The sequence below is a fragment of the Lutjanus erythropterus genome, chromosome 2 (assembly GCF_056507025.1).
Source record: "Lutjanus erythropterus isolate fLutEry1 chromosome 2, fLutEry1.hap2, whole genome shotgun sequence".
Taxonomy (NCBI): domain Eukaryota; kingdom Metazoa; phylum Chordata; class Actinopteri; order Lutjaniformes; family Lutjanidae; genus Lutjanus; species Lutjanus erythropterus.
The window spans coordinates 630,483-657,265 of NC_139318.1; the positions used below are offsets into that span (position 1 = coordinate 630,483).

Sequence of the window (26,783 nt, forward strand, 5' to 3'; positions counted from 1 at the left end):
GATTGCAACTAAGAGGATTTACCCCGACACCGCCCCTCTCTCACTAAGAGTACGGTGGCCGTCAGCAGACAAAATGGCGAGCGAAAGCTATCTCACAACAAACTACAATTATGTGTGTAGGATGAATTACCTGTTCAGCAGAAAACAGGCAACCTCGGCATCACTGTGAAAACGTTTGTCCTCCATCAGCGATTTCCATCGTGTAAACGCTATGCCGATGTTGATTCGTGTTTTTGCTGTTTCCTGTCATGTTTGCGTTTACTTTCTTCGCGTCTCCGCTTTTTGGATGATGGGGATTCACTGTCCACTGCTTTTTGTTCTGGTACAGTGTATGTATGATCCTGCATTTGTCAAAACTGTGCCAGTCAAGGTTCACAACGCTAAATGGTCTGCCAGCAATCACCCGCGTCTATCCTCCCCGTCTACTTCCGTGTTTACGCTGCAGCGTCTACATAAGGTCGCCATGGGCTTCCCAAGACTCACTGTTAGTGCAGTTTGTCCGCTCTGCGCTGCCGTAGACGGCGCAGGATGATGATCTCCGTAAGGCGACCCGACAGTATGTAACTATAAATGGCTATTTCTAAAGTAACGGGAACATATAGATTATGAGTTTACGTTGATTGATAATAATAAATAACATTATATACTTATATATAATATAATATATCTCATTTATGTACATACATTCCTGTAATTATTACACACTGGTCCTTTAACACTGCATGCAAATAATAAACATCAAACATACTCTTGCATCCACATGATTCACACTTTTTTGTGCAACACCCAAGTATGTGAACACCCTCGTTAACATCCAAAAGGCTAAGAGGCTTCTTTGTTTCAGCCTCTTGGATGAGAGGCGAAACATCTTCAAGAACTCTACCATGTCCAGTTGCCTACAAAAACCTTTTCTATAAATACCTTGACCTGGAAGACTGAGAATCCTCACAAAAACCCCTGTTGACGTATTTAGCTGCGTGGCTCAGGCCCCTAATGCAGAATGTTGCACTTTTATTATTTTTTTTTTACAATTATATTTTTATACAGTAGTTTTCTTCTAGCTTTGTGTCAGCAGTTTGTGTTTGGCTTCTCCAGGTTCTAGACAACAGGGTCCCCAGGTAAGATTTTCTTTGGGGGCCCTTTTTATTTTGCCAAGAGCTGATATGAAACTATTATTTGTTTTATGAGGGCAACATGACAGCCCTTTGATATTGAACTACCACAATGTGGGAGGAACACTCCTGCTATCTGCAAAGTGGACGTAATCATTTCAAGAAACTAATAGACAAAACACACACAAAACAAATCTTCTTTCAGTAAATGTTCAGTAATAATTCTGCCCTCAGCCCTTAAATCAGATGTCTCCGCAACATCCTCAATTCACACACACAATAATTACACATAAGCTCAAAACCAATTCCATTAAAAAAGCACAGATAATTATAACACTTGATTGGAGAGACACACACACATAGATAAACACTGTATATTTGGTTACCGGCTGTAATAATACACTAAAGAGGAAGCAGGGGTACAATCTAAAGAGTACTGCAGCTGCTATATTCTCCTTCGTCACTAGGGTTGGGCAGTACCTTAACATTTTTCCAACCAGCCACGGTCAGCCTGTGGATTCAGCCCATCAGTGATGGGCAACATATTTGTCAAATTTCCCAATGTTATTTGTCACTAGGGGAGAAAGTACCAGACTCCCTTAAAAAACCTCAGAGTTTTGTGAGTTGTTGAGTTAAACTTTTCTCTTTTCTCTTGTGAATTTGCCAAAGTAATACATTAAATTATTCCTTTGTATATCTCAGTTTGTCCTAGTATGTGGTGGTAACCACATGTAATGTTACCGTAAAGGGTCATGCAATTTTTAATGACAGTGAAATTGTCAGATTTGACTGACACAGTCACTGCAGTTTGATCCTTTGTCTACCCTGAGAGTGTCCCCAGAAGAAATTGCACATTTGACTGACCTTGACATGACTGACGAGGGGGCGCCCTGTACCGGGTCAGAGCCATTTATTGGCTTTATATCTTCCAGTAACTTTCTTTATTTAAAAAAGGCCAACTCCAAGAAGAAATGTTTTTCCCAGTAGACTGGCTTGCATATGATAAGGTGGATAAAATTACTTTTGTGGCTGAAACCAGAGGAATAGAGGCTAGTACAGCAGCAGATTAAAATTAAGATTAATAACACTTTCAGCTGTCACATATTGGCATAATGTTCTGATATCCATAGAATTTTGGCCCTATAATGTAAGCATGTACTCCCAGAGATACATTCTTGTACTTTTTGCCTTTGTTGAATGTTCTTTGCCCTGTGGTAAACACCTGTTGTCCTGTCTGACACAGAAACTCTTGGGTCGACTGTGTGAGCAGAACCGAATTTTGAAAGACCACGAGGCTGTTGTCCACAGACTGAGAATGGACAAGGTACTTTATTTTCTTGACCATATGATCAAGAAATGTTTTCTATTGTAAGGCTAACCACATTTGTGCTTGTCTAATATACACTAGAATGTTGTCTGTGCTTTTACTGACCACAACAGCTGTGAGGATCTATCAAACTGATGGAAAGCCATAAGCTTCTCATATCCTACCATATGAAAAGATGTGTAGGAAAAATACACTGACAGTTAAATGCACTGCAGTTTGTTAGTTTGTGTGGTGATTTATTTGACATTATTGAGGACTTCTTTACATTGAAAGATGTTTTTTTTTTTATTCTGTTTCTCCAACACAACAAACCCACTAACCACTTCATCATGAGTGTAAACACAGTGTCAGCAACAGAAATATTCCAGCGTTGACCTATAGATTGCATTACTCTCCATTGTAGTCACTCATCACATACAGTAGCTGATGGTAATAAACTCCCACTCATTTGCAACATTCAAAATAAATACAATAAATACACTTTGGTTCTGGAGAATTTAGTTCTGATAGTTTGGTTGTTTGTATGTCTGTTGTGTGTCTTTGACACTCAAAGTGGTGAGTTGAAATTCCTGACCTGTTGTTGAAGTTTGGAAAAAAGAACAGGAATGTTCATTTACAATAAACTAATCTTTTCTTGCTTGCCATGCTTGTTGTTCCCAGGACAGCTTAGAGGAAGCACTGGTGGCAACTCATCAGGAGATGGAGCTGTACCACAACCAGCCTTTGGCCATGGAAAAGTTGCGCTTCAAAAAGGAAACCCTGCAGAACCAGCTCATCAACATCAGAGGGGAGCTGTCCCAGGCCTCCAGTGTAAGACACTGTACAGCATGTTCCAGAAACAAAGCAAATACAAAACAATTTGACAAGATGACTTTCTGCTTTTCTCTTTGGGAAGAATATAATGTCTTTGTGTTATTACAGAACAAATTTGGTCGTGCTCTAGGCATTATTCCTGTCATTTATAGTACAATTATGGACAGTTTCACAGACAAGACTTATGCTAAATCCCAGACTAAAATACATAAAAAGAGAGAGGATGACATGCAGCAAAGGGCTGTGGGCTAGGATGAAACACAGGCCACTGTAATAAGGACTACAGCCTCAGTACATGGAGTGCATGCTTTATTTTAATTTCTTTTTTTTTTTTTTTGAAACATCTGCTGGGCTTACTTTGGCCCATGAGCCACACATTGGACAGCCCAAATTTAAACAGAGACTAACCACTGTAATGCATTTACAGTGGCCAGCCAAGTCTGATTTTTACTTTCAATAATAATAGATGGTTTGACACAGTTCTTTTAGTAGCATTCTTTCATACTCATAGTCCTGCTGTTTTCTGTTCCATTCTGGGTTTCTGTGAGCACCATTAGTTATTGACCTTACTTCAGGACTCCATAGTCTCTCTCTGTTCATGGAAGCTACTTAAATGTCACAGTTTATCTGGTAGAGATTAAAGCCTACTCCCGGATTAATCTTAAACCCTGTCTGTGAAACCGGCCCTCAAATTCATTATCAGTACCGGTGTTTTATGTAATACAACAAGATGCACTTGTCAAATGCTTTCAAGTCTCTAGTTCAGTCATGTTATCTAAATCACTTTTGAATTAAAAAAAAACAGATTGTTATTTAAACTGTCAGTAGTAAACATCCAATAGATACATTAGACCTTTGTCTGACATTAAGTTGCCTTACCTAATGTTGTTGTCTATTCATATAAAGCACTGGGTACAATGTTTTTATAACTGAGAAGAAACATGGTCCAGAAAAGAAGAGTCAGGTTTTATTTAAACATTTTATTTAAACAAAACAATAATGTTTTCATTTTTATTCACTTCATTTTCAGAGTTAAGGGTATTAGAAAGGCATGATTTATGTAAGCCACAGATGTTTGAAACACTCTCTGAGTATGGCCTTTATCTGTGCCCCTCTCAGGCTTTAACCACCACTCGTATGGAGTTCGAAGCATTAGAGGATGAGGCCAGCGCTATTCACGGAGATCTATGGGAGCAGCTTAATGCAGGAGGGCAGGTAAAAGTCACACTGTCATTGTCCCTGTTTGTCTTTAAACCCCAGCTCTAGTTTTCCTGGTAAATGGAAAGCTTGTTTCCAAATGGAGATTTGAAATTTGTGTGCAAGAAACAAAAGCCCACAGTCAGTCATTTAGTCATATATGTAAAAACTACATTACGTGCCACAGTGTTTGTGTGTTGCTGAGCTCTCCTGTGCCCAGGCTCTGCCCCCCGCCCCCTTGCAGGTTGCAGTGATTGGCAGCAGGTGCAGTCACTCTGCAACTGGAGCCTGGGTGTTAAAAGCCTGGAGAGTGCGGCCAGTTAGGGCCAGTGAGCCATTCAGCAGACTGAGGTCTGCAAGTCTGCAGTTTAGTGCTGCAGTGGCAGGCTAGACTGCTCGTGGTGGTTTGTGTGACATGTGCTTTGCTAGCTCTCACAGCTAGCAAAGTCACTTGTGTTTGTGTACCATGTGCCTTGTTAGCCTCCATGGTTAGCAAGGGCACTCATTTGGGCGCCCCATGTGCTTGCTAGCTCTGCCAGCTAGCAAAGGCACTCGTCTGTGAAGGTGTTTTTGTTTAGCCACTCTAGCTAGCAAAGATACTTGTTGTCTTTTGTGTGTGTGTGAGTTTTGTGAGTTGTTGAGTTAAACGTTTCTCTTGTGAATTTGCCAAAGTAATACATTAAATTATTCCTTTGTATATCTCAGTTTGTCCTAGTATGTGGTGGTAACCACATGTAATGTTACCATAAAGGGTCATGCAATATTTAATGACAGTGAAATTGTCAGATTTGACTGACACAGTCACTGCAGTTTGATCCTTTGTCTACCCTGAGAGTGTCCCCAGAAGAAATTGCACATTTGACTGACCTTGACATGACTGACGAGGGGGCGCCCTGTACCGGGTCAGAGCCATTTATTGGCTTTATATCTGTCTTTTGTGTGTGTGTGTGTGTGTGTGTGTGTGTGTGTGTGTGTGTGTGTGTGTGTGTGTGTGTGTGTTTAGTAGGGGAAGTTAACCCTTTTATTTTATTTTATTTGTTAACTTAATTTGTTAAATAAATAGATGTTTACACCTTGGTCTTAGTTCTCCCTTCCTTTTTCACCCAGTTACATTTCTTTACTGTTACACCCCTCCAACCTCTAGCCCAACTTGGGGGTTGTAACAACATGGTTATTTATCATTTGCTTCATTTATTGTTTCATGATAATAAAAGTAAAACAAAAACACTCGGGCTGGCATTTAATCAGTCTTATCAGTAACCAGTGAAAAATTTAATCCCTTTCCTTTTGTGCCTAATAGCATACATTTATTCATGTTGGGGTATCTTCTGTAGTTTTTCAGGATCTCTTCCTTGTAAATTGAGAGTTACCCAGAGCAGGTTTATTCCATCTCTCCATGTTAGGAGAGTTTCCCAACAGTTTAAGAGTTGTGACATACTGTATATAACTATGGCCAGGTACACCCATTCTTTCTCTTAAGTGAAAATGACCAAACCAACCCTGCACTAAATGGTCATAAAATACACCCTATTGCCCCCAACTTAAAAAATAATGAATAAAGAGGCATAACATAACAGCACACCAATCAAACAAGTGATTCCGCTTATCTGCTCTTTTCTAATCACACACAGAGCTCATAACTTTGTGAGCTCATAACATAAAGCTTTTTATGTTTCCCTGGATAAACAATGTGTCACTTCTTAAGTTAAAAAAAATCACTCTGTGTGTCATCTGTGGGCAGGATTTCACTCCTCTCTGCTTAGTGCATACGGCCTTATGTCAGCACCAGAAAAAGTGTCCCCTTGTCTCCATCTGTCCACATGAACACAGCTGACAAATATGTGGAACAAGTCCATAATTTAATTAGGTGGATCAGAGGTGGAATGAAAATTACCCCCCAGTTCCTCCTCTGTAACTTTTATATAGACAGAATAAAGCCACAATAGTTCCTCCTTGAACAGGTTGTGTACAAGGAGCTGCAGATGGGCTTACTGGGTGCATCATGGACCACATTAACCTATGTCAAATAACATGCCACGGATAACAGAGGACATCATTGTCATTCTGAATGCAAAGAAGAAGGCTTTAAGGGCTGGTAACAGGGAGGAGGGTAATACAGGGGGAACTGTAAGTAAAGATCAAGGAGCTTATGCAGAGTTACAGGAGTAAGCTGGATTGGAAACTCCAGCAGAACAGCTTTTGTAGGGGTCAGGAGTGGAATCAGGACCATCACTGATTTAAGGCACCTTGGCAACAGTCATCAGCAACAAAACTGGCAATTAACTCAGTCTTGACCATGTCTCCAACATGAGCCTGAATTATGTTTTTCTATATATTTCTGTATTTATATATTGCTAATATATTTTGGAATAAAGCATACATTTTTGCATACTTCGTATTGTATATGTTTTGTTGTATTATTGTTATATGATCTCTGTTATATATTGCACAATTCTAATTCCAAAAAAGTTTATATGTTGTGTAAAATGTAAATAAAAATAGAATGCAAGGATTTGAAAATCCTTTTCGACTTGTATTCAGTTGAATACAGTAGAAAGACAAGATATTAATGTTCAAACTCATAAATTTTATATATACTGTATATTTTTTGTAAATACACACTTATTCTGAATTTGATGACTGCAACACATTTCAAGAAAGTTGGGACAAAGCAGTGTAAGACTGGGAAAGTGGTGGAATGCTTAAAAAAATACCTGATTCTGATATGTTCAGCTCTACGGGTATTTTCTCTGATTAACAGATCAAAGTGCTTGTATCCTACACTGTGCACTTTAAATAATATGTCACAGACATGAAAAAAAGCAGGCAAAGGACAGTTTTTTGTTTTTTTTGCACTCTCTCCTTTCTCTGGGTAAGAATCCTGGTTAAAACAGGGCCTCTTTGTGTGGACTGGGTTTTTGTGTTTTGTTTGTTTTCTCATGTGTGATTCATAAAATACCTGTAACTGAGATTTCTGCCTTCTCCACTAGAGATGCACCGATTGACCGGCCAGAGACCGAAACCGGACAGTTTTCAGCGTGACCGGCCCTGACCGGTGACCGGCCGGTCAGCGTCATATATCCTCCTTAAACTCTGCATCTGTTTTTCTCACGGCAAAGTTTTACCGCAGCAAACTGTTGCACTGCGTCTGTCTCCAGTTTGTTTACATACGAGATTCTCTGATCTCGTGGGATTTCGCGAGTCATTACATTCAGCTGATTCATAATCTTAATGTAAAACTATAATAAGCCCTGGCTGTAACCTGGAGGACTTTGGAGAAAATTTAAATAGTATTTAATGAATATTATAATATATAATATATATATATAATATATATTATAATATAAGTGTCTTATTATGAACATTAATTTAATTTTTACAAGAAAAGTTGCAAAAATCTTTGTGAATGCTGTCAATTACAGTTCTTAGACAGACTGAAAATCGGAATTGTCCAAAATCTGAATCGGCAGGTCAGACCCTTAGAAAAACAGGAAATCGGAATCGGCTAAGAAAATTGCAATCGGTGCATCTCTATTCTCCATGGAATCTGGTTTGTGGTGCTGACAGAAAAATTTAAATGACATTTAGGTAGTGCAACAGCAAAAGGTCCAGACCAAAAACAGTGTCTCAGTTACTTGACCTAATTCTTATAGATCCTTATAGATTGACTTTCAACAGCTTTCATAGGGACTGTTCCCTTTCTGATATTATTCTGTTGGTCCTGACTTTTTTCAGAGTGAACTGGTTCGCAGGCACATTCAGAAAGAGTTTTGGAGAGTCCAGGATGTGTTAGAGGGACTGCACAAGAATAACTCATCCAGAGGGACTGACACAGCCAAGCACAGAGGTAACACACTAGAGCTGGAGAAGAATCATGTTTAGTCTCTGTCATGTATACTCTAATGACTTTGTCTGTCCCTCTCATTCTTCTACACAGTGACCAGCGGTGCATCAGGCTCCTTTAGCACCAATAGTCCAGCCAGTCCCCTGAGCTCAGTAAGCCTCACCAGCCCACTCAGCCCCTTCTCCCCAGTGCCCGGCTCCCAGGCTTCCCCCACCAAACAGCTGGGCCCGGAGGTAAGCACCGGACAAACCCAGCTGGGGACTAAACCCAATCTAAACCCTGCCACAGGTCCATGCTCAGACTCTACAACCAACCCTGAAGTGTGTAAAAGATCAAGTCCTAAACCCCGTCCCAGCTCCTGTATAGTGCCTCATTTCAAAACTGACCCCAAGCCTAGATGTAGACCCAAAAGTTACACAGAGCCTGCCAGAAGCCAGCATGCAGACAGTCTCACTGACTATAGTTGTGAAACCATTGAACACACCTTCCCTCAGCTCTCCCTTGTTTTCCAGGACTTAAGGGAGTCCTTGGGTAGATTAGACCCTGTGATAGAGGAAACAGACCAAAATATCAACTGCAGAAGCAACTCAAACTTTGAGCAAGCTGTAAATCAAACCAAAGCCAGAGCAGGTGAGCAGATCAGTTCAATCCAAGTACAACTCCTGGACTCCAAATATACTAATCAGCATCTAGACACAGTCCAAACCAACTCTGACCTTCAGGATGTTAGGTGGTTCACCTCAAATGTTTGTAGGCAAGAGGTCAAGATTGGTCTCAGAAAAGATGTCTATCCAGACTCGTATCCCTTCTCCCGTGATGGCCTCAGAAAGCTGTCCTCCAAGAGGTGCTTTTCCATGCCTGAATCCCACATAATGCTCCACCAGGATTCCTATCAGACTGATGTTTCATCATTGCACTTAAGCACAGATCTGAATACACCTTCAGTCCCTTGTTTTGGCACTGATGCTAAACAGCATCAAATGCCTTCATGTCATGCTGGTGAAGGTGCTCGGCCACTTACATACCCCAACAATCAGGGGGGAGTTGTTGTTGCTCCAATGATCTGTGCTCTAACACAGTGTGATTTAGCCAGTAATCGCTCAGGTAGAGTGTTCATGCAGACCCATCTTTAAAGAAAACCACTTATGATCATCCATAACTGCATCTGTTTTGATTTGTATAAATGTTAATACAGTGACAATATTTTCCTCCAAATCATAAGCATTTTACATTGCTATTGCTAAAGGTCATCATGACATATTTTTTTTCTCAGTAAAGCCATTGGTGTTGTTGATTGCCTTTAAAGACTGATCCTTATTCAAGCTTTCAGTTTTCAGTCATTTTAAACTGCTTAACAGTGAATCCATGGAACAGAAAGAATATGTACCCATCCCTGATGTATTTCCTCAGCTGAAACCATTTTCTGATTCACATAAAGATTGAGGAGATTTAATGTAATGTTTCTGGAGGTGGAAGCCAGAACATTTGGACAGAGCTACAGTAAGTTAAGGGTTCACTTGTGCAATTATGTAAAAAAGGAAAAATGGAGAGGCATGTTCTCTAATTGATGTCAGTCTTTCATGAAAAAAAAAACCATGGTGTGAAAAATGATGGTCATCTTCCAGTCAAGAAAGTAAAATATACCCAGATATATCAGTTGAACATATAAATCAATTATTTGATTTTGGTTTTTGTTTAAGGAGGATAGATTAAGCCACATTAGCCTAAAAGCTGATCATTTTCTTCTTCACCAGTTTATTCTGGTGAAAGACTCCCACTGTGATAGTGGCTGTTTCACACAGCCTTTCATATACTGTGTGGATTTAAGAATTCATTGAGGCTTTCTGGCCAGGTGGGATTCACATCTAACTCCTTAACATGGGATCAAGAGACCATTCCACAGAATCATTCCCATGAATCCTTTCTGCTCTGCACTTTGCCTGGCTTATTATCATTCCTCCTGATGTGCAGCACTCTGTCTTCCTCCTATCCTTTCTCTCCTTCCTTACTCCCTCCCTCCTGCCCTTACGGTGATCTAGGAGAGTGTTCCCCCAAGGCCTCCCCTCCCCAAGTCCTATTACCCTCTGGAGCCCTCCTCAACCTTCCCTCCCTCCATCCCCCCTCTGCCCTTTGACAGCACCGCCTGGCTACGCAGCTTGGGCATCGATGATGGTTACCTTGATGGTGAAGATTCTCACATCAGAAAGGTATTTGGGTGATTCTGCCCTGTCCTGCCCTCGCTTCACCCAGTCCTAACTGTTGTCCAATGTCATTTTAAAAATCATTCTCAACCTCATAAGCCACCTTCCTCCAGATTCCACATGTACATTCTCTTTTCAAACCTCTATTTGTTCAAGAGCTCAACCCACTGATTATCCCTCTGTCTCCACATCAGCCTGGATTTGACCTCCCAGAGCACTTGTTCCACATGTGGCTGCTCTCCCTTAGCTCTTTTTAATGTCTCTGCCACTAAATGCCATGTTAGCTGCATGCTGTAACTAAACACAGAACATTTCAGTTCAGCTGTGCAGCTGCTTTGGTAAGAAGAAATTGGTATGAGTCCTGGTACTTGCTGTTGAGTTCTTTACAGCCACAGATCATCTGTTAAACTCTCTGTGTGCCTAACAGTGTTGTGTCTTAGTAGTGATGTAGTCATGTCCATATATGGTCACACCAGGAAGCAACACAGTGAATGTCATTCTCACATTCTCATGTATTAGGTTTATAATGACCACTTAAACCCTGAGTGAACAGTTAATTAAAAGGCACACATTTGTACCTTCCACTCCTGTTTCATGACAGTAGACCATGTTGCATCTCTTTCAATACAGTTTATACAACGGGAAAATAAGAATCCATATTGGACTCTCAGCTTCTCTGTGTTCTCACTGTTATGTCAATGTGCAGCTAATCACCAGCACAATCAAAGTTCACCAAAGTTAACTCAAACCTCAGTGAGTGAAGCCACCGATCACCATGATTCATTTACATGATTTTTGTCTGAAATTTCACTGTCATACATGCTGGTGTGATCAGTGTATCTGCAGTACTGCAATACAGTAACTGTAACAGCAGTGTGCGATTACTGAAAAAAATCAGAGGGGTGGATATTCGTGAAACATTTTTATTTAGTGGGCCTACAGATCATGAAGTGCCGTGGTATATTCGTCGCATGTGAAAGTAACATTTATAGAATAATTAGTAACTTTGATAAAACAATTTTGGAACTGTGACTTAAACACTGCATTTGCAGGAATATTTTTTAAATCCATTTTCAAAAAATGAGTTCATGAAGTAGTGTGATATTTTTCACTTGCATGCCTTGTGCTTTCCTTATGCGGACACATAGATGATGTGATAATACACACAACAGAGCAAAAGGTTAAATGCTAGTCTAACATGCCAGAATTAAATCCCCTTTTCCAGAACTTTTTTTTTTTGCTGGTTTGCTGGTGGTGCAATATTTAATGTTATCTGATAATCAATACAAGCCCCATAGCAACGTAAGTGGGCATTTTTGCTGTAAAATTGGTGAAATAACTGGCTAAATTCAGAGGTTTAGTGCTGTTTTTTAATTACTAGAGCGCGCTATGATGACTGTGGCTATGTTAGTCAACTATAACTTCGCACACAGTCAGATGTTAGACTGACTTTATGATAAGTTTCATCAAGTTGAACTTGAGGATATTACACAACTGTCAGTCCACATACAGTATCTCATAAAAGTGAGTACACCCCTCACATTTCTGCAAATATTTAATTATATCTTTTCATGGGACAACATTGAAGAAATGACTCTTTGATACAGTGTAGTCAGTGTACAGCTTGTATAACAGTGTAAATTTACCGTCCCCTCAAAATAACTCAACACACAGCCATTAATGTCTAAATCACTGGCAACAAAAGTGAGTACACTCCTAGGTGAAAATGTCCGAATTGGGCCCAGTGTGTCAATATTTTGTGTGGCCACCATTATTTTCCAGCACTGCCTCTTGGGCGTGGAGTTCACCAGAGCTTCACAGGTTGTTACTGGAATCCTCTTCCACTCCTCCATGATGACATCACAGGGCTGGTAGATGTTAGAGACCTTGCGCTCCTCCACCTTCCATTTGAAGATGCCCCACAGATGCTCAATAGGGTTTAGGTCTGGAGACATGCTTGGCCAGTCCATCACCTTTACCCTCAGCTTCTTTAGCAAGGCAGTGGTCGTCTTGGAGGTGTGTTTGGGGTCGTTAACATGTTGGAATACTGCCCTACGGCCCAGTTTCCAAAGGGAGGGGATCATGCTCTGCTTCAGTATGTCACAGTACATGTTGGTATTCATGGTTCCCTCAATGAGCTGTAGCTCCCCAGTGCCTGCGGCACTCATGCAGCCCCAAACCATGACGCTACCACCACCATGTTTGACCGTGGCAAGACAAACTTGTCTTTGTACTTCTCACCCGGGTGCCGCCACACAAGCTTGACACCATCTGAACCAAATAAGTTTATCTTGGTCTCATCAGACCACAGGACATGGTTCCAGTAATCCATGTCCTTAGTCTGCTTGCGGGCTTTCGTGTGTATCATCTTTAGAAGAGGCTTCCTTCTGGGACAACAGCCATGCAGACCAATATGATGCAGTGTGCGGTGTATGGTCTGAGCACTGACAGGCTAACACCCCACCCCTTCAACCTCTGGCAGCACTCATATGTCTATTTTCCAAAGACAACCTCTGGATATGACACTGAGCATGTGCACTCAACTTCTTTGGTCAACCATGGTCAGGCCTGTTCTGAATGGAACCTGTCCTGTTAAACCGCTGTATGGTCTTGGCCACCGTGCTGCAGCTCAGTTTCAGGGTGTTGGCAATCTTCTTATAGCCTAGGCCATCTTTATGTAGAGCAACAATTCTTTTTTCAGATCCTCAGAGAGTTCTTTGCCATGAGGTGCCATGTTGAACTTTCAGTGACCAGTATGAAAGAGTGTGAGAGCGATAACATCAAATTTAACACACCTGCTCCCCATTCACACCTGAGACCTTGTAACAGTAATGTAAAAACTGGGTTCACGGTTGAAGCTAGCCTAGCACTAACACTGGCTGGTTACTAAGGCTTTCCAGGTCCACTGAAGGGTGTCCGACAAGAACAATCCAATGTCACTCTTTCTTAATGTCCTTTATTTGTGCCACACAATCAACACACGCTCAGTTCCAAACAACTTGTGGATGTACAGGTAGGTGTGGTTCTGAAAATATAAGTAATCACAAATCAAATACATGCTGCAGGTACTTGTTACAATAAACCAACAAACAAGTGACTAATAAATGAAATTAACAGCATATCCATGGCAACTTTAGTGCTAATTGGCACATGGCTAACATATAACCTAAACAAATAAGGCATATTCACAAACTCTCCTTTGGGAGGAGAGAAGCATTTCTATGATGATACTGCCCTCTATTGGCAAAGGAAGTGAATATCGGTTTGACCTACTTTCACTCAAGCTGCGGGCGCTCGGCACAGCAATGTCTGCACACAATTAAACCAGCGCAACAGCGCAGCAGGCTCCGATAGACAATGTTTACAGGCTGAACCACAGACATAACTGTAACAACTACATACACACAGTAGGTTATGAACGATAATGCTTTACACAAGACAGTGATTAACCAATACTCAAGTCTTGCCGTACATATCAAACGTGCGATTAATCCACACACAACATAGTGTCCTCGTCAATTAACATCCTTAGCGCACTACAAAGTCTGATATGGTATTCCCAGTCCCCCCATAAGCTCAGACTTACGTTTCTTGAGGCACGCACACGATGTCAATCCGATTCCAACAAGGGAAGACATTATTAGGACGGCCGCTGTCAGGGCATCGTCCTTCGCTAATAAGGGCTGCCGTGGTCTGATCCAAAGGGGTGGAGCATCACCTTACTGCGTGCTCACAGGTGAAAGGTCCAGACAGAGTGCTGATGTCGGCAGAGGGAGGTGGGATTATGTGATCCTGTGGAGTCTGCATGCTGCCCAAAGTGATGGCCTTTTTTACAAGTAACGAGTCACATGACACTAGGGAGGGAAAAGGGCTAACTGGGCCCAAATTGGACATTTTCACCTAGGAGTGTACTCACTTTTGTTGCAAGTGGTTTAGACATTAATGGCTGTGTGTTGAGTTATTTTGAGGGGACAGTAAATTTACACTGTTATACAAGCTGTACACTGACTACTTTACATTTTATCAAAGTATCATTTCTTCAGTGTTGTCCCATGAAAAGATATAATTAAATATCTGCAGAAATGTGAAGGGTGTACTCACTTTTGTGAGATACTGTACATGCTCCCTCTCAAGTTCACAGATGCTTCACTTTGCAAAAATTGCTCTGTGTCTGATTGGTGCTTTAGCTTTAGAAACTATTCTTTAAAAGTTAAAAGAATGGATTTTGTCAGCTGTAAACTCCCTGTATTTCCTCACTGTGTGGTGAAGTGGCATTCCTGTGCGTCCTGCAGCATGACACCAAAGGCATACTTGGGTTATTGTGTTGGTGCGGTCAGTTACCCCCTATTTTGCGCAATCCACAGGCTCTTTGCGTATAGGGATTGTAGGTTATAGCAGACTGCATGGAGTACAGAGGGGGGTAATAAAAAAAATAAAATAATGAAAAATAATTCAGCAGAGACAGGGATATACAGAACAGGTGGTTGGAAGCAACCCTCACCCCAACAAACCACGCCCTGTGTAACAGTGATGTATTGCATCTGCCATTACATGAATACTGTGTGTTTTTACGTGATGTCCCCATGTCTGTACACGGCAAGAGATTATCTAATGCATTGTTTAATCACCAGCTTTAGATGTCATTGGAATTTTTAACTACCCTCAGGTGTAATGTTGATTACATGATAAATCATCTCAATTCTTCACCTCGCAGCCCAAGTTTGGAGAACAGAGCAATATGAGTGATGTGCAGGACCAGGTCCAGGACAGACAATCCACCATGAATAAAGGTACAACAACCTATGCTTCTATATAAGGCTACTGACCCTTTCTTGATTGATGACCCTAATTCAGTAACTAGAACACTCCCAGAAATTCTTAGGAGTGTGCTGGTGGTGTGTGCAAATGCGTACAGAAATCATTCATTAATTTCAGATAACTGAGATCTACAAGCCATAAATTCCAGAAATGATTGTAGAATTTGGCTGGTCGAAAGATGTCATTCATTATCTGGTGATAATTTATGCCTCCTGTTTACTTTATGAAGAGTGAAAAAGACCAGAGAACACCATAATGAGCAGTACAGGTGACAGAAATTGTGACACCTATCACTGAAAATACTCTCAGCTCAAAAGTCATATTGAAACCCTTTTTCCATTATGAGGTATTAGGCTTTACTGAGGATGCTGACATGTGATGTGTTTGTTTAGTCTATAAAAAGTAGAAGTAGTTAGAGTTTAAACGCTCCTATTATTTCTGTAGATAAAGTTCTTACATACACACAGATAGAGGTCCCCCCACCAGAGGTTCAGATTAAGTTCCAAATATCTGGAGATGCTTAGATTAAGTTTAAAAGAAACTTTTTAGAAGATTTTACAGCTCCTCTCCACTCTGATGTTGGGTTACACTCCAGCTAACAGAATATACATCCAATAAAAAGCCTGAGAGGATTTTAGAAAACCATAAAACTAAAACTGCGACTACATAAAAACCGTGCTTAAAGTACAGTGATGCAGCGTGGCTCTACAGAGGAATGGGTCTGAGAATTTGTTCACGACAACATTCTTATGGGTATTTTTGCACATTCTTATGTGATTTTCACAAAAATAATTTGGTTGATCTCCAAGAAAAGTCATAGCACACTGATTCCTAGCTCTTGTACAATTTGATGTATTTTTTGTGTGTGCTGACAACAGTGCAGGAGGACTAGGGGAACAAAAATTCAGCCAGTTCAGACTTCCGTCTTTTGAGATGTGACTGTATGATTGAATCAAGGGAGACTGAAAACATATACTTAGACTGTCTTATAATGTTAGCTGTGAGAATTCACATTAACCTTTTGTCTCCCTTTGCAGTTGGAATTGTTCCTCCTAGAACAAAGTCCCCCACCGACGAATCACACAGCAGCTCTAGTGGAGTTTCCTGGCCTAATGACAGAGTGCCTAATGGAATCTCCAGGGTAGGTCAACTGAAAGTATATGTAAATAATATCAAAATAATTATCTAAACTGCAGCATACAAAGATCTGTAGTCTCAAGTAGGGATGTACCGATACCAGCATTGGGTATTGGTTCGATACTGTCCTCACCTACATGTACTCGTACTTATAAAACTACTCCGATACCCCACACCTGATACCACGTCACGAAAGCAAGATACAAGTAAACATCTAAAGCATTACCATGATGCAGAGTTCAAGATGTTTGCTGATGCTTACCCCCTCAACATTATCCATTAATGACTGCAGAGACTTTGGAAACTGTCTGTAAAATTCCATGCAAGTCCATGTAAAACTGAAATAAATGCACATGTTGTCCCCCTGGCCCGTGTGTGTCAGGGAGGGGTGTGATAATACCCTGCTGCCGCTGTCTGTAGATGTAAACAAAGAGGTGGACAACTTTAGCTGGTGTCCAGTTTGGCTGCAGGATTTATTATACAACTTAACAAGTGGCATATTCATAACAAGTTACTCAGTTTCAAGAATGACAATATCAATTGAGCTTTAGCTTCAGGTAAATTACCATACTTTCAGATTTAACAGACATGCTCACATCCTCGGAAAACACTCAAGACCTGTTAACCAATCATTTTACTTCATGCATACATTCACTAACCAATTGTATTACATCTTTAATCAAATTACCAATAAACACACTAAAAGTAAACAGAAACTGCATTGAACAAAAAGCGAAATATACAAACTTGCCCTTTACATCCATTCGGCTCCGTGAACACAAGTAAACAAACCCCGCTTTTGTCTCATTAGCGTTTCAGTCTCTCCATTGCATGGCATTTTTTTACCTCTACTCCTAGCAAACGGTTTGCTAGCCTAGCATAGCAGCGCACAGCAAAACATCTCTTATTTTGATACATTACTGCAAAACTACTCAACTCTAAATATCACACATTATCATGAAGGGTTCACAAACTCTTAACTAGGGCTGAACGATTTATCGTTTTCTGATCGAAATTGCGATTTCAGACAACGCGATCACGTGATCGCCAAAGCTGCGGTTTTTTGCAGTGCTCCTGAGGGCTGTACTACGAAGCAAGCTCAACATAGCCAGGCTTTCTTTGTATGATCTGGATCGACAAAGCCTAAAACCGCAATCAGAGATAACGGGTATCACGACGGTGGTTATCAACTCACTTTCTTAATCCAGGCTTTCGTCTTCAGACTCTGTGCGCGCTCACATAAAAGCGGCGTTTGTTGCGTCATTTCACTCTTCTTCCATGAAATGAAGCGATCGCAAGCCACTTACTTAAGTCAAAATGATCAAGTTGTTATAATTATGAGCTGTGGAAAGTATACTAAATACATTACGGCAAAAAACAACATTGTTGCAAATAAAGCAGGAGAAGAAGAATGATGTCAGAAAATGACTGATCGACTAAATGCGGTCTTAATGCTGCCGTTTATTCTAACATGAAAACTGCACATTAAACAATAAAACTCCATACAGCAGATTTAAACATGATGAAGTCTGTCTGACGCTGTCCTATGATGACAGAGACGTGGACATCACAGAAGTTTTTGGCTAAACGAACGTAAAATGAGTGTTACTGATTTAAGACTGTCTGTGATAAATGATGATGAATTTTCTGATCAGTGATCTGAGCTGCAAAATCACGGAGACAAAACAGATAACAGTAAAAAGTATTCAAAGTGTCTATAGTTGCTTCATCATTATTTTACTGTGTGGATTATATACGATGTAAATTTAAAGTGTTAATATGATCTGGAGCAAACCGGAAAAATGACCATCACCAAACGGAGGTTACCATGACAGCGCGATGCATACAGTTTGTGCCGCTGTTTCATTTTTACATTATATGGATTCGTTCGGTGATATAACGAACATACAGCTCAGCAGCTTTTCATTTTTAATGTCTTCCCTCAGCTTAAAAGCTATATCGCTCATAAACAACCTTGTTAGGACAATTATAAGTTAAAGAACGGCACATTTTACAGACGATTTAATCTGAATCTCTGAACATAACCTGCTCTCGACCAGGTTATGAGTTTAGTATAAGTTACCATGGTGATCTAGCAGGTTAAAAGAGAGCCACTTTCGTGACACTGAAAACCCTGGATTTAGACTCAACATAGCTCGCTAACACATTAATCTCGCTTCGTAGTTACACTCCTCTGACGTGCATCATAACCAACAATGCAGCGAACGTCATATGGAACTTAATGAATGGACCAGACGTGTGTGTGTGTGTGTGTGTGTGTGTGTGTGTGTGCGTGTGTGTGTTAATTTATTTATTTATACGGATTTAATGTGATGAAGTGTGCGAATTGTCTTTAGTATAGTCAGTAGTTTTTCTCTTAATGTTATTTTTCTTTGAAGCCCTCACAAATACCTAGTTTGAATAATTAATAATGATTGTAAATGTTACTATACATTGTGAATATTGCACTGAAGCTTGATTTGAAGAAAAAATCGTGAATCGAATTGAAATCGCAATATCTGCCAGAAAAATCGCAATAAGATCTTTTCCTAAAATCGTTCAGCCCTACTCTTAACCCTTACCCCTCAGTAGCTGCATGTGTTTTAGGGAACTATAAACCCGCCTGTAGATGTAAACAAAGAGGCGGACAACTTTAGCTGGTGTCTGGTTTGGCTGCAGGATTTATTATGCAGCACTGCCTATATGGGGGTTTTAGGTTCCTCCCAAGCTCTACGCACCCTCTGCTGACCTTTCTGAGTATTACGCCGGTGCTGTAACTAGTAAAACACAATGAAATTGTCATTTTAATTGCTATTTAAGACACAGTAAAATAAAAAAATATTTATAGGGGTGTCTACTTTTTAATCACATTTAACTTATTATTTTAACCATGAACTGTAATGTCATCCCACTGACTTTTTAACATTTTCTAGTGACATTTTAAATTCCTGTACATCTACTGTATTTTTAACAATTTACCCTGAATATTTATGTATTTTTTTTAACACATTTTTTTAACCCTTTACACACAGAGTGCAACTGTAGACCGCAACCAGCTGCTGTCCAATAAGTCCTGGCAGGTGTAAACTAGTTGAATGCAATGTAAATGATAATTATAATATTATATATTATATATCCATAATAATGTTGTTCCATTAATAAACTGAAATATATCATTACACAGTAAACTGCACAGCTTAATAAGGGAACTTACTACAAATAACCTAAAAATGTAATGTGTATAGTTAACCATGGTTCCACTTGTAGTGGGAAACAGCAACAATGATTTGTTACATTTAGAAAGTGACCATCTAATGAAAATAAAATATGTCTTAAAAGTTACTTTAAGAACTTTAATGGCATTATTAAGTACTTGTATCAGTAAGTACCCAAATGTAAGTACTTGTACTTGTACTCGGTCTGAAAAAAAGTGGTATCAGTGCATCCCTAGTCTCAAGTCTTCAAACAAAACAAGCCATCCACAGAGCTTTAACTGGTGTACTTCGAGAGCAGGGGCTGTAGCTCAGTCTCAGGTCATTTTGTTCTCTGAGGACTTTGATAAGTGCCTCCTTGTGTTAATATTATCGGGTAAATACCGTCACATTAACTCTTGATTGCTTGAGTTCAGGCATGTCTCTGTATTTTCACATTAGAAACGTAAAAGATAGGAACAGCCATAGAAGCGATACAACCACATAAGAGTTTGACATAACATGGAAACACATCTTCAAGTATCTGAGGATGTTAAGATGTCAATATTCAGATAAAATGTAAAAAAAATATGTTTGCTGGTTTTGGATATGAATAAACATTAAAATTATTTCTTTTCCCTCTTAAAAGATACATGTGCAAGTCTTGCTTCTTACTTTCATATTTAAAAGTGTGAAGGCACCCAAATGATTTAAGTCAAATCTAGTTTAAAGCACAACCATAGTAAAGTGCTTAAATTTTCATGTTTTCACCTGTTATGCCCAGAAAAGAATATCATAGAAGGTGTCATGGTTGAACACAAATAAATTCAGCCAGCATCCCTAATTGTATCACATACCACAAGAGGGCAGCACAAGCAAAGAGGATGGACAAATATAACATTCACTGATTTGTAGAAAACATTATCTGTGGCTGTTTCTCTAAATTTACAAGAACACTTTGGATTGATCTTAATTTGCCCTAATAAAGGCATAGAGGCCCAAAGGTGTGAAACTTGGGGAACTCCTCATGTCCTGCTGGTTTACCTGGATTTGTCCTGGTGAGATAAAATAGCCTCTGTCCTTGATTTCTGATTCCAGTCTCTTTGTCTTGGAGTCCAGCCCAGTGTTTGTCTAGTAGTATTGTATGGTCAAAGGCACCACTAACTTCCAACAGGACAAGTACTGAAATCTTGCCCATATTTGTATGCCACATCTTTGTCACAGGAACGACCAAAGAGTGCTGTGTTCACTGCAGAAGTGAAGTCCAAGATGAGCGTGGAAGAGCAGAATGAACGAATCCGCCGTAACCAGAGTAGCTCTGTGAGAGACAAGAGGCGGAGTCTCAACCTCTCTGGTGGACAGTCTCCAGCCAACTACAAAGTGGTATGATCAACCATGTAAAGCTCCTTGTAACCTCTGAGATGACTGCTGTAGAGAACTGGGAAGCTTTGATCAACTTTATGCACATTTAACAACTGCAAGGTATAACTATTGTTCATGAAACAATCATTTTGTAACAGAAACGTGTATGTATATATAATTTCAATGGTGAAAATAGCTTAGAAAATAGTGTAAGCCTTAATAACACTTACTTAGATTCCAGGCTATTGATGCTGTCAATCAAGGACAAAGGTCAGGACAACCTATACAACTGTACAGATCAGAGCTGCCCAATTTGGGGCCTGTGGGCCAGGCTCCCTTTGTTTTGAGTCACCATGGCATTTGACAAGGGTACTGAAGTACACTTGTTAATTTAAGTAGCCTCAGTGTAATAAAACCCTCACAAGTGAAAAGACAATATTTTACTAATACATCTGATCAACACACCTAAACATGTTTGTAGAGAGCAATATTTGAATGTGCTCTCTGTCTCTCATGCACCAAAACAAAGCTGTCTGTTGTTGTTTAGTTAAGTTAGCCACATTTCCAAAAAAATGGCAAATTGTTGTAAACTTCCCCCCTGGCTAAAACAAAGCAGCCCCTCATCTCTCTGCCAGCTGTACCTGCAGGCAGTGAAGGAGGAGGACAGCGGACATGATGACTGAATGTCTGCCTTCTTTAATTTCACCCAGTATTTTGATTAGACTTGTTTCCATTTCCAGACTTGCTGTTGTAAAAATAACTATTGCTGCTCTAGAAAAACATTTATTTTTAAACATAGTGAATTCTAATTCTGTTGTGACTTTATTCTTTTTAAAAAATATAATATATATAAGGGCAGCTTGTGGACTAGCCACAGTTAAAGATAGTTACAGCAGAGAGTTTGTGAGCAGCAGTCAGTGGTTACTCTGGTGATACAAGGGAGTTACCTTTGACAGATGGCCATGTTTTACATGTTGCTCCTTTAAACTAAACCATGACCAGTCAAAAAACTTTGATTTAAACTCAGGTTAGACTTACCCTTTTCTTCATTTTCTATACATATACTAATATAGATATTTTTGAGAACTTAACAAATATAAATTCAGATAGTATCTCTGTGTGACAATCATGCAACTTATGTGTCACTTGGGAGTTACCAGTAACACAAAGAGGTAGCAGGTCAACAGCAAAATTAGCACTGATAAGGTCAGGCAATTGGACAGTCTAATTTGGAAGGGGGGGGGGGGGGGGGGTTAATCCCAGCAAGACTTTTTAGAACAGGTTATTAATCCCTGATCAATCTGGATGACTGGTCTGGATGACCACATTGTATCTGTATTTGTCTACATATCTGTGTGTGTGTGTGTGTTGACAGATTCGTAGGCGGCTGACAGCTCATGAAATTGACATCAAAGACTTGGAGGCAGCAGTTCGAGGCCAGGGGCAGGAATCACCTCGGGAAGAAATTGCTCGCCTGAGACGGTTACAGGTTGAGCCAGAACACTTTGACCTGGACGTCAGCAAAGAGGTGAGATCATTCTGCTGATGCACCACTCCCTTATTCACTCTTTCTGTTCACATCATGGATCACAACATGCATTATGCATACATTTTGACTGTCAGTGCACAGGTGTCACAGCTTAATAACTGTCAGATAGGTCAGTGTACAATCAGGTAGGTTTACTTACAGCATACAAAATATATTGATATATACAAAAGCGCAGGTTGGTATCCTGAGGATGGGACGAGGTACAGGTGTGAGAGTGGGAGACGGGATGAAGGAACAAAGGCATCTTGCATGGCAGCCTCTGCCATTTGTGTATGCATGTGTGTCTGAATAGGTGAATGTGTTGTAAAGCGTTTTGAGTGGTTGGTAGACCAGAGGGCAAAAGTGCTTTTGTAAAACTGCAATTAGTACAAAGCAGGTCAATTGACTTTGCATTTTTTTTTAATTTCGGGGTTGTGGGGTAAAACCAGTCCACTCAGCCTCTCTGCCCTACTACAACCAGTCTACTCAGCCTGACTGTCCCAGTATAACTAGTCCACTCAGCAGTCACTGGGATAACTATCAGAAACACCAGACAGGCCTCACACACCTCACTGAAGGCAAAAGTTCATTAGTGAACGTAGAAGTCATCATGAGAATTTTAGCATTTAGCCAGACCCAGCATGGGTACGTCTGATTTAGGTCACTGAGTGTTCTTGCCGGTGGTGTATTAAACCAGTGTTATGCAGGTAGATGGAACCTTTTTAAAAAACTTTTCTTAGGTGTGAATGCTAACCATAACCATAGAAAGCATTATTGCATAATAAAAAATTCTAAGAATAAATAATAGCATCATCATTCTCATTCATTTTATTGCATTGCTGTGCGTTAAATGTTTTGGGTTTTTTTTACTTTTGATTTTACTGCATTTTGAAATGTAGCAAAGTACAATTCTTAAAGTAGAAGAAAGTATTTAAGTAAAAGTAATATTGCCATGCAAAACTAATACTCAAAAAAAGTAAACAAAAATTATGACTTAGAGAAAGATACATTTAGTTGGTTACTTTCACCCCTGCACACAAAGCACGTATCAGAAACATCTAGATAAAACGTTTTCTTGGCTCACTGCATAGATGCTTTGAAAGGCAGATTATATTGGTGTGCATGTAAGCTATAGGTGTGTGAATTTATGATTATTTATGTGCATCATTTTTGTTGTAGCTGTCAGCTCCTGACAAGGTTCTGATCCCAGAGCGCTACCTGGACATGGAAGACAACAGTCCTCTGAGCCCAGAGGAACAGAAGGAGAAGCAGAAGAAACTGGAGCGGATCAAAACCCTCATTGCCAAATCAAAGTGAGTTTTCACTCAAACACACAAATTTATTAGTCAGTGTTTTGTTTCACAACATTATAAACATATTGGTCCAAGTTTAAAATATTCATCACTGCAACTATCTTAACAACAAAATGTGTTGATTTCTCTCTAAATTATACTGTGTGAGTATGTGGTGATGAAGATGATGTGGCTCACATTTTAATTGGATTAAAAAAAAAAACGGATCATTTGGTTTGACCATATTGTTAAATGATTGATTTTTTTAAAGTGAAAAAATTAATTTTAAAGATTAATATCACAAGTTTGGATTTAAAAATAAAAGCAACAGCTAAAATTGAATGTGAAAGTTAAATTTAACATTAATAAAAACAAAAAACGCTCCACTCCGTGGCATCTGTGGCTTGTGTATTCTCCAGATGGATTCAAATCATTGATGCTTGAATCACTTGCTTACGAAATAAGATCAGATACGGTTATTGAAATTAAAAGGTTAAAATTTCCTGACATGAAGATCACATTACATTTGTCAGATGATGTAAAATGTTTATTTATGGCTAACAAAACCTCCACCCTATTCCTGTTTTTCATTGTCTTTGCTTCCCTCACATCAGTTTGCAGAACATGGTTCCCCTCCTGGATGGCCCGGTAGAGGGTGGAGTTCCAATCAGTTCCCAGCAGCAGTTGCAGGAGCAGGAGAAGCGTATTGAGATCTCCTGTGCTCTGGCAGCTGAGGCATCTCGTCGAAGCCGTATTCTCTCTGGTGAGGACTTTCTACACGACTGCCAGCAACATGGTCACTATGTCACTAACCCTCCTCCACTAACTGCACTCTGACTTATGTCCATGTCTCCACTCACCTCCATGACTCACCCAACTCACATCATCATATCATGTGTTGTTTAAAATCCAACTTTACTAAGATGATGGGTACCTAAAAAGACCTGCCAGGATATCTTTACAGGCAAAAACATTTAACATCCATCTCTAATTCAGCTTTATCATGTTTAGAAAATGTGTGGACTGGAAGCTGCTGATAACATTTTAATCGCCAACTTCTTTGCTGAGACCAGGGGATCAGTGCCATGTCCGTCATTATGTCTGACTTTAAAATACACTATTGTAGGGGGTGCTCCGGTAGCTCAGTTTGTAGAGCTTGTGGCTTGAGCACAGGGGCTATTAGTCCTTGGCAGCAGGCAAGGGTTTGACTCCTGTCTGTGGCCTGTGCTGTGTGCCATTTCCTGTCTACCTAATGCTGTCCTGCAGATAAAAATAAAAAAGGCAAAAACTATATTTAAAAAAATACAATAGTGTAATCCAGTGTTTCCCAAACTTTTTTTTTCTGGAGACCCACTTTTTCAAAATGACAAACTATCCTGACCCAATTTACAATAGGCCTAATCAGTAAATTTTTGGAACAGTTCCTTCCTGCTGTTATTGAAAACGTGCACATGTTAAAACTTTATGAATAAAAAACAAATGCATTTAAGCTGAGTGAACAGACCATCTCACTGTTTTTATTTCCTCTCATCAGGAAAACAATATATGACTTTTTTAGGCTACTTTATAAATGAGACAAAACACATTTTAAATACTGTATAAAAGGTGCACTGCAGATATAAATCTTATGCAGAATTTTGTCTCTAGTCTTTTTTATGAGGGGACCCAAATAAATCCCACCTGTGGGTCCTGACCCCAGTCTTTGGGAATGACTGGTGTAGACTGACCTCAGCTGGTTCACACAGGAGGCAGGTTTATTCCTGATAAGATTATTTATTGTTCACTTTTGTCAGCCACAGCCACACTATATAAGGGCATAACACAAGAACTGACACTTAATCCCTGACTTTTATTGTCTGCATGCGGACTCAGTGAACTTAGATTATAAATGTGGTAAACATGAACTATTAAACATCAGTAAGTTAACAACATCACCACTAGCATTTAGCTCAAAGCATCACTGTGGCTCACAGAGCTCTTAGCTGTAGACTTTTAGTCAATCTTTAAAAAAAAAAAAAAAAAAAAAAACAATGAAATATTTGACTAAAGGCACATCATTAGTGTAGGTTAATTCACTTACAGATTTACAGCTTTATTTTGAGACCATAATCTTATTTTACAATTCAGTAGATTGGAGTCAGTCTGTGTTAAAAGTAGCCAAACAAGTACTCAACTAGAACTAAAAGTAGTCATCAAAATAAGTACTTGAGTTTAAAGTATTTACTTAAAAAACAGCTTTAGCAGTGAGTATCTTGAGTAGCAAGAAAAAAACACTTCTGGAAAAACAGTCTTTTTCTACAAGTCTTCATTCAGAGAAATCATTTCACAGATGGTCTTCCTCAGGTAAAGGTAAAAAAGTGAACATACACCTGTATTTATTAGTGATGAACTGACAGATAATCTGCCACACATACACCAAGATCATCTTCATACATCTTCTCTGTCATCACAAAATATTTCTGGCTGGTTCACCAATAAGTAAAGACTTGTTAATTGCATTCTTTGGTTGCAGAGATGGGAAATAAGTATAAATACATGTTACTATACTTAAGTAGCATTTTCTGGTATCTGTACTTGCCACCTCTGTTTGTTTGTTTCTCCTGTATTATATTATAATTTAGAAAATAAATGAGCAAATCATGTGCACATGTATAACAGACCAAATAGAAGTGTCCAAATTTGCCTCTGGTCTTTCTGAAAATGTCTCATATCAGATGACTCATTTAGACTCATTCTGACCTGAAGAAGACCATCTGTGGTTGAAACATTATATCAGTCATGTCCACTTGAAGTGAAAATAGTTTGTCTTTTTTCCTGTGAATAATTTGATCTCTACTTTTGTCTCTCTTTATCAGAACCCTTCAATCAGTGTGACATGTTAAATGACTTGTCCCACACCATTAGGCAAAAAGCAGCGGGAGTAGTGGTTTGGAAGCACAATCATCTATGTGTAAATTATTA

At 39.6% G+C, this 26,783-nt stretch overlaps 1 protein-coding gene across 11 annotated transcripts in view; it reads left to right on the forward strand.

Annotated features, from left to right (window-relative positions):
* plekha6 (pleckstrin homology domain containing, family A member 6) overlaps nt 1–26,783 on the forward strand; it is a 226,608-nt gene that overhangs the window by 193,825 nt on the left and 6,000 nt on the right. For 9 of the 11 annotated variants that reach the window (XM_084725739.1, XM_084725744.1, XM_084725761.1 and 6 more), the window contains 12 exons: nt 2,356–2,436; nt 3,100–3,249; nt 4,372–4,467; nt 8,185–8,296; nt 8,387–8,526; nt 10,333–10,500; nt 15,209–15,284; nt 16,350–16,453; nt 20,865–21,023; nt 22,378–22,530; nt 23,710–23,843; nt 24,437–24,585. In XM_084725739.1, coding sequence (XP_084581865.1) covers nt 2,356–2,436; nt 3,100–3,249; nt 4,372–4,467; nt 8,185–8,296; nt 8,387–8,526; nt 10,333–10,500; nt 15,209–15,284; nt 16,350–16,453; nt 20,865–21,023; nt 22,378–22,530; nt 23,710–23,843; nt 24,437–24,585 — 1,522 coding nt within the window. Of the gene's footprint in view, nt 1–2,355; nt 2,437–3,099; nt 3,250–4,371; nt 4,468–8,184; nt 8,297–8,386; nt 8,527–10,332; nt 10,501–15,208; nt 15,285–16,349; nt 16,454–20,864; nt 21,123–22,377; nt 22,531–23,709; nt 23,844–24,436; nt 24,586–26,783 lie in introns of those variants that run through there. The other 2 variants (XM_084725776.1, XR_014771370.1) reach the window with 2 other exon arrangements.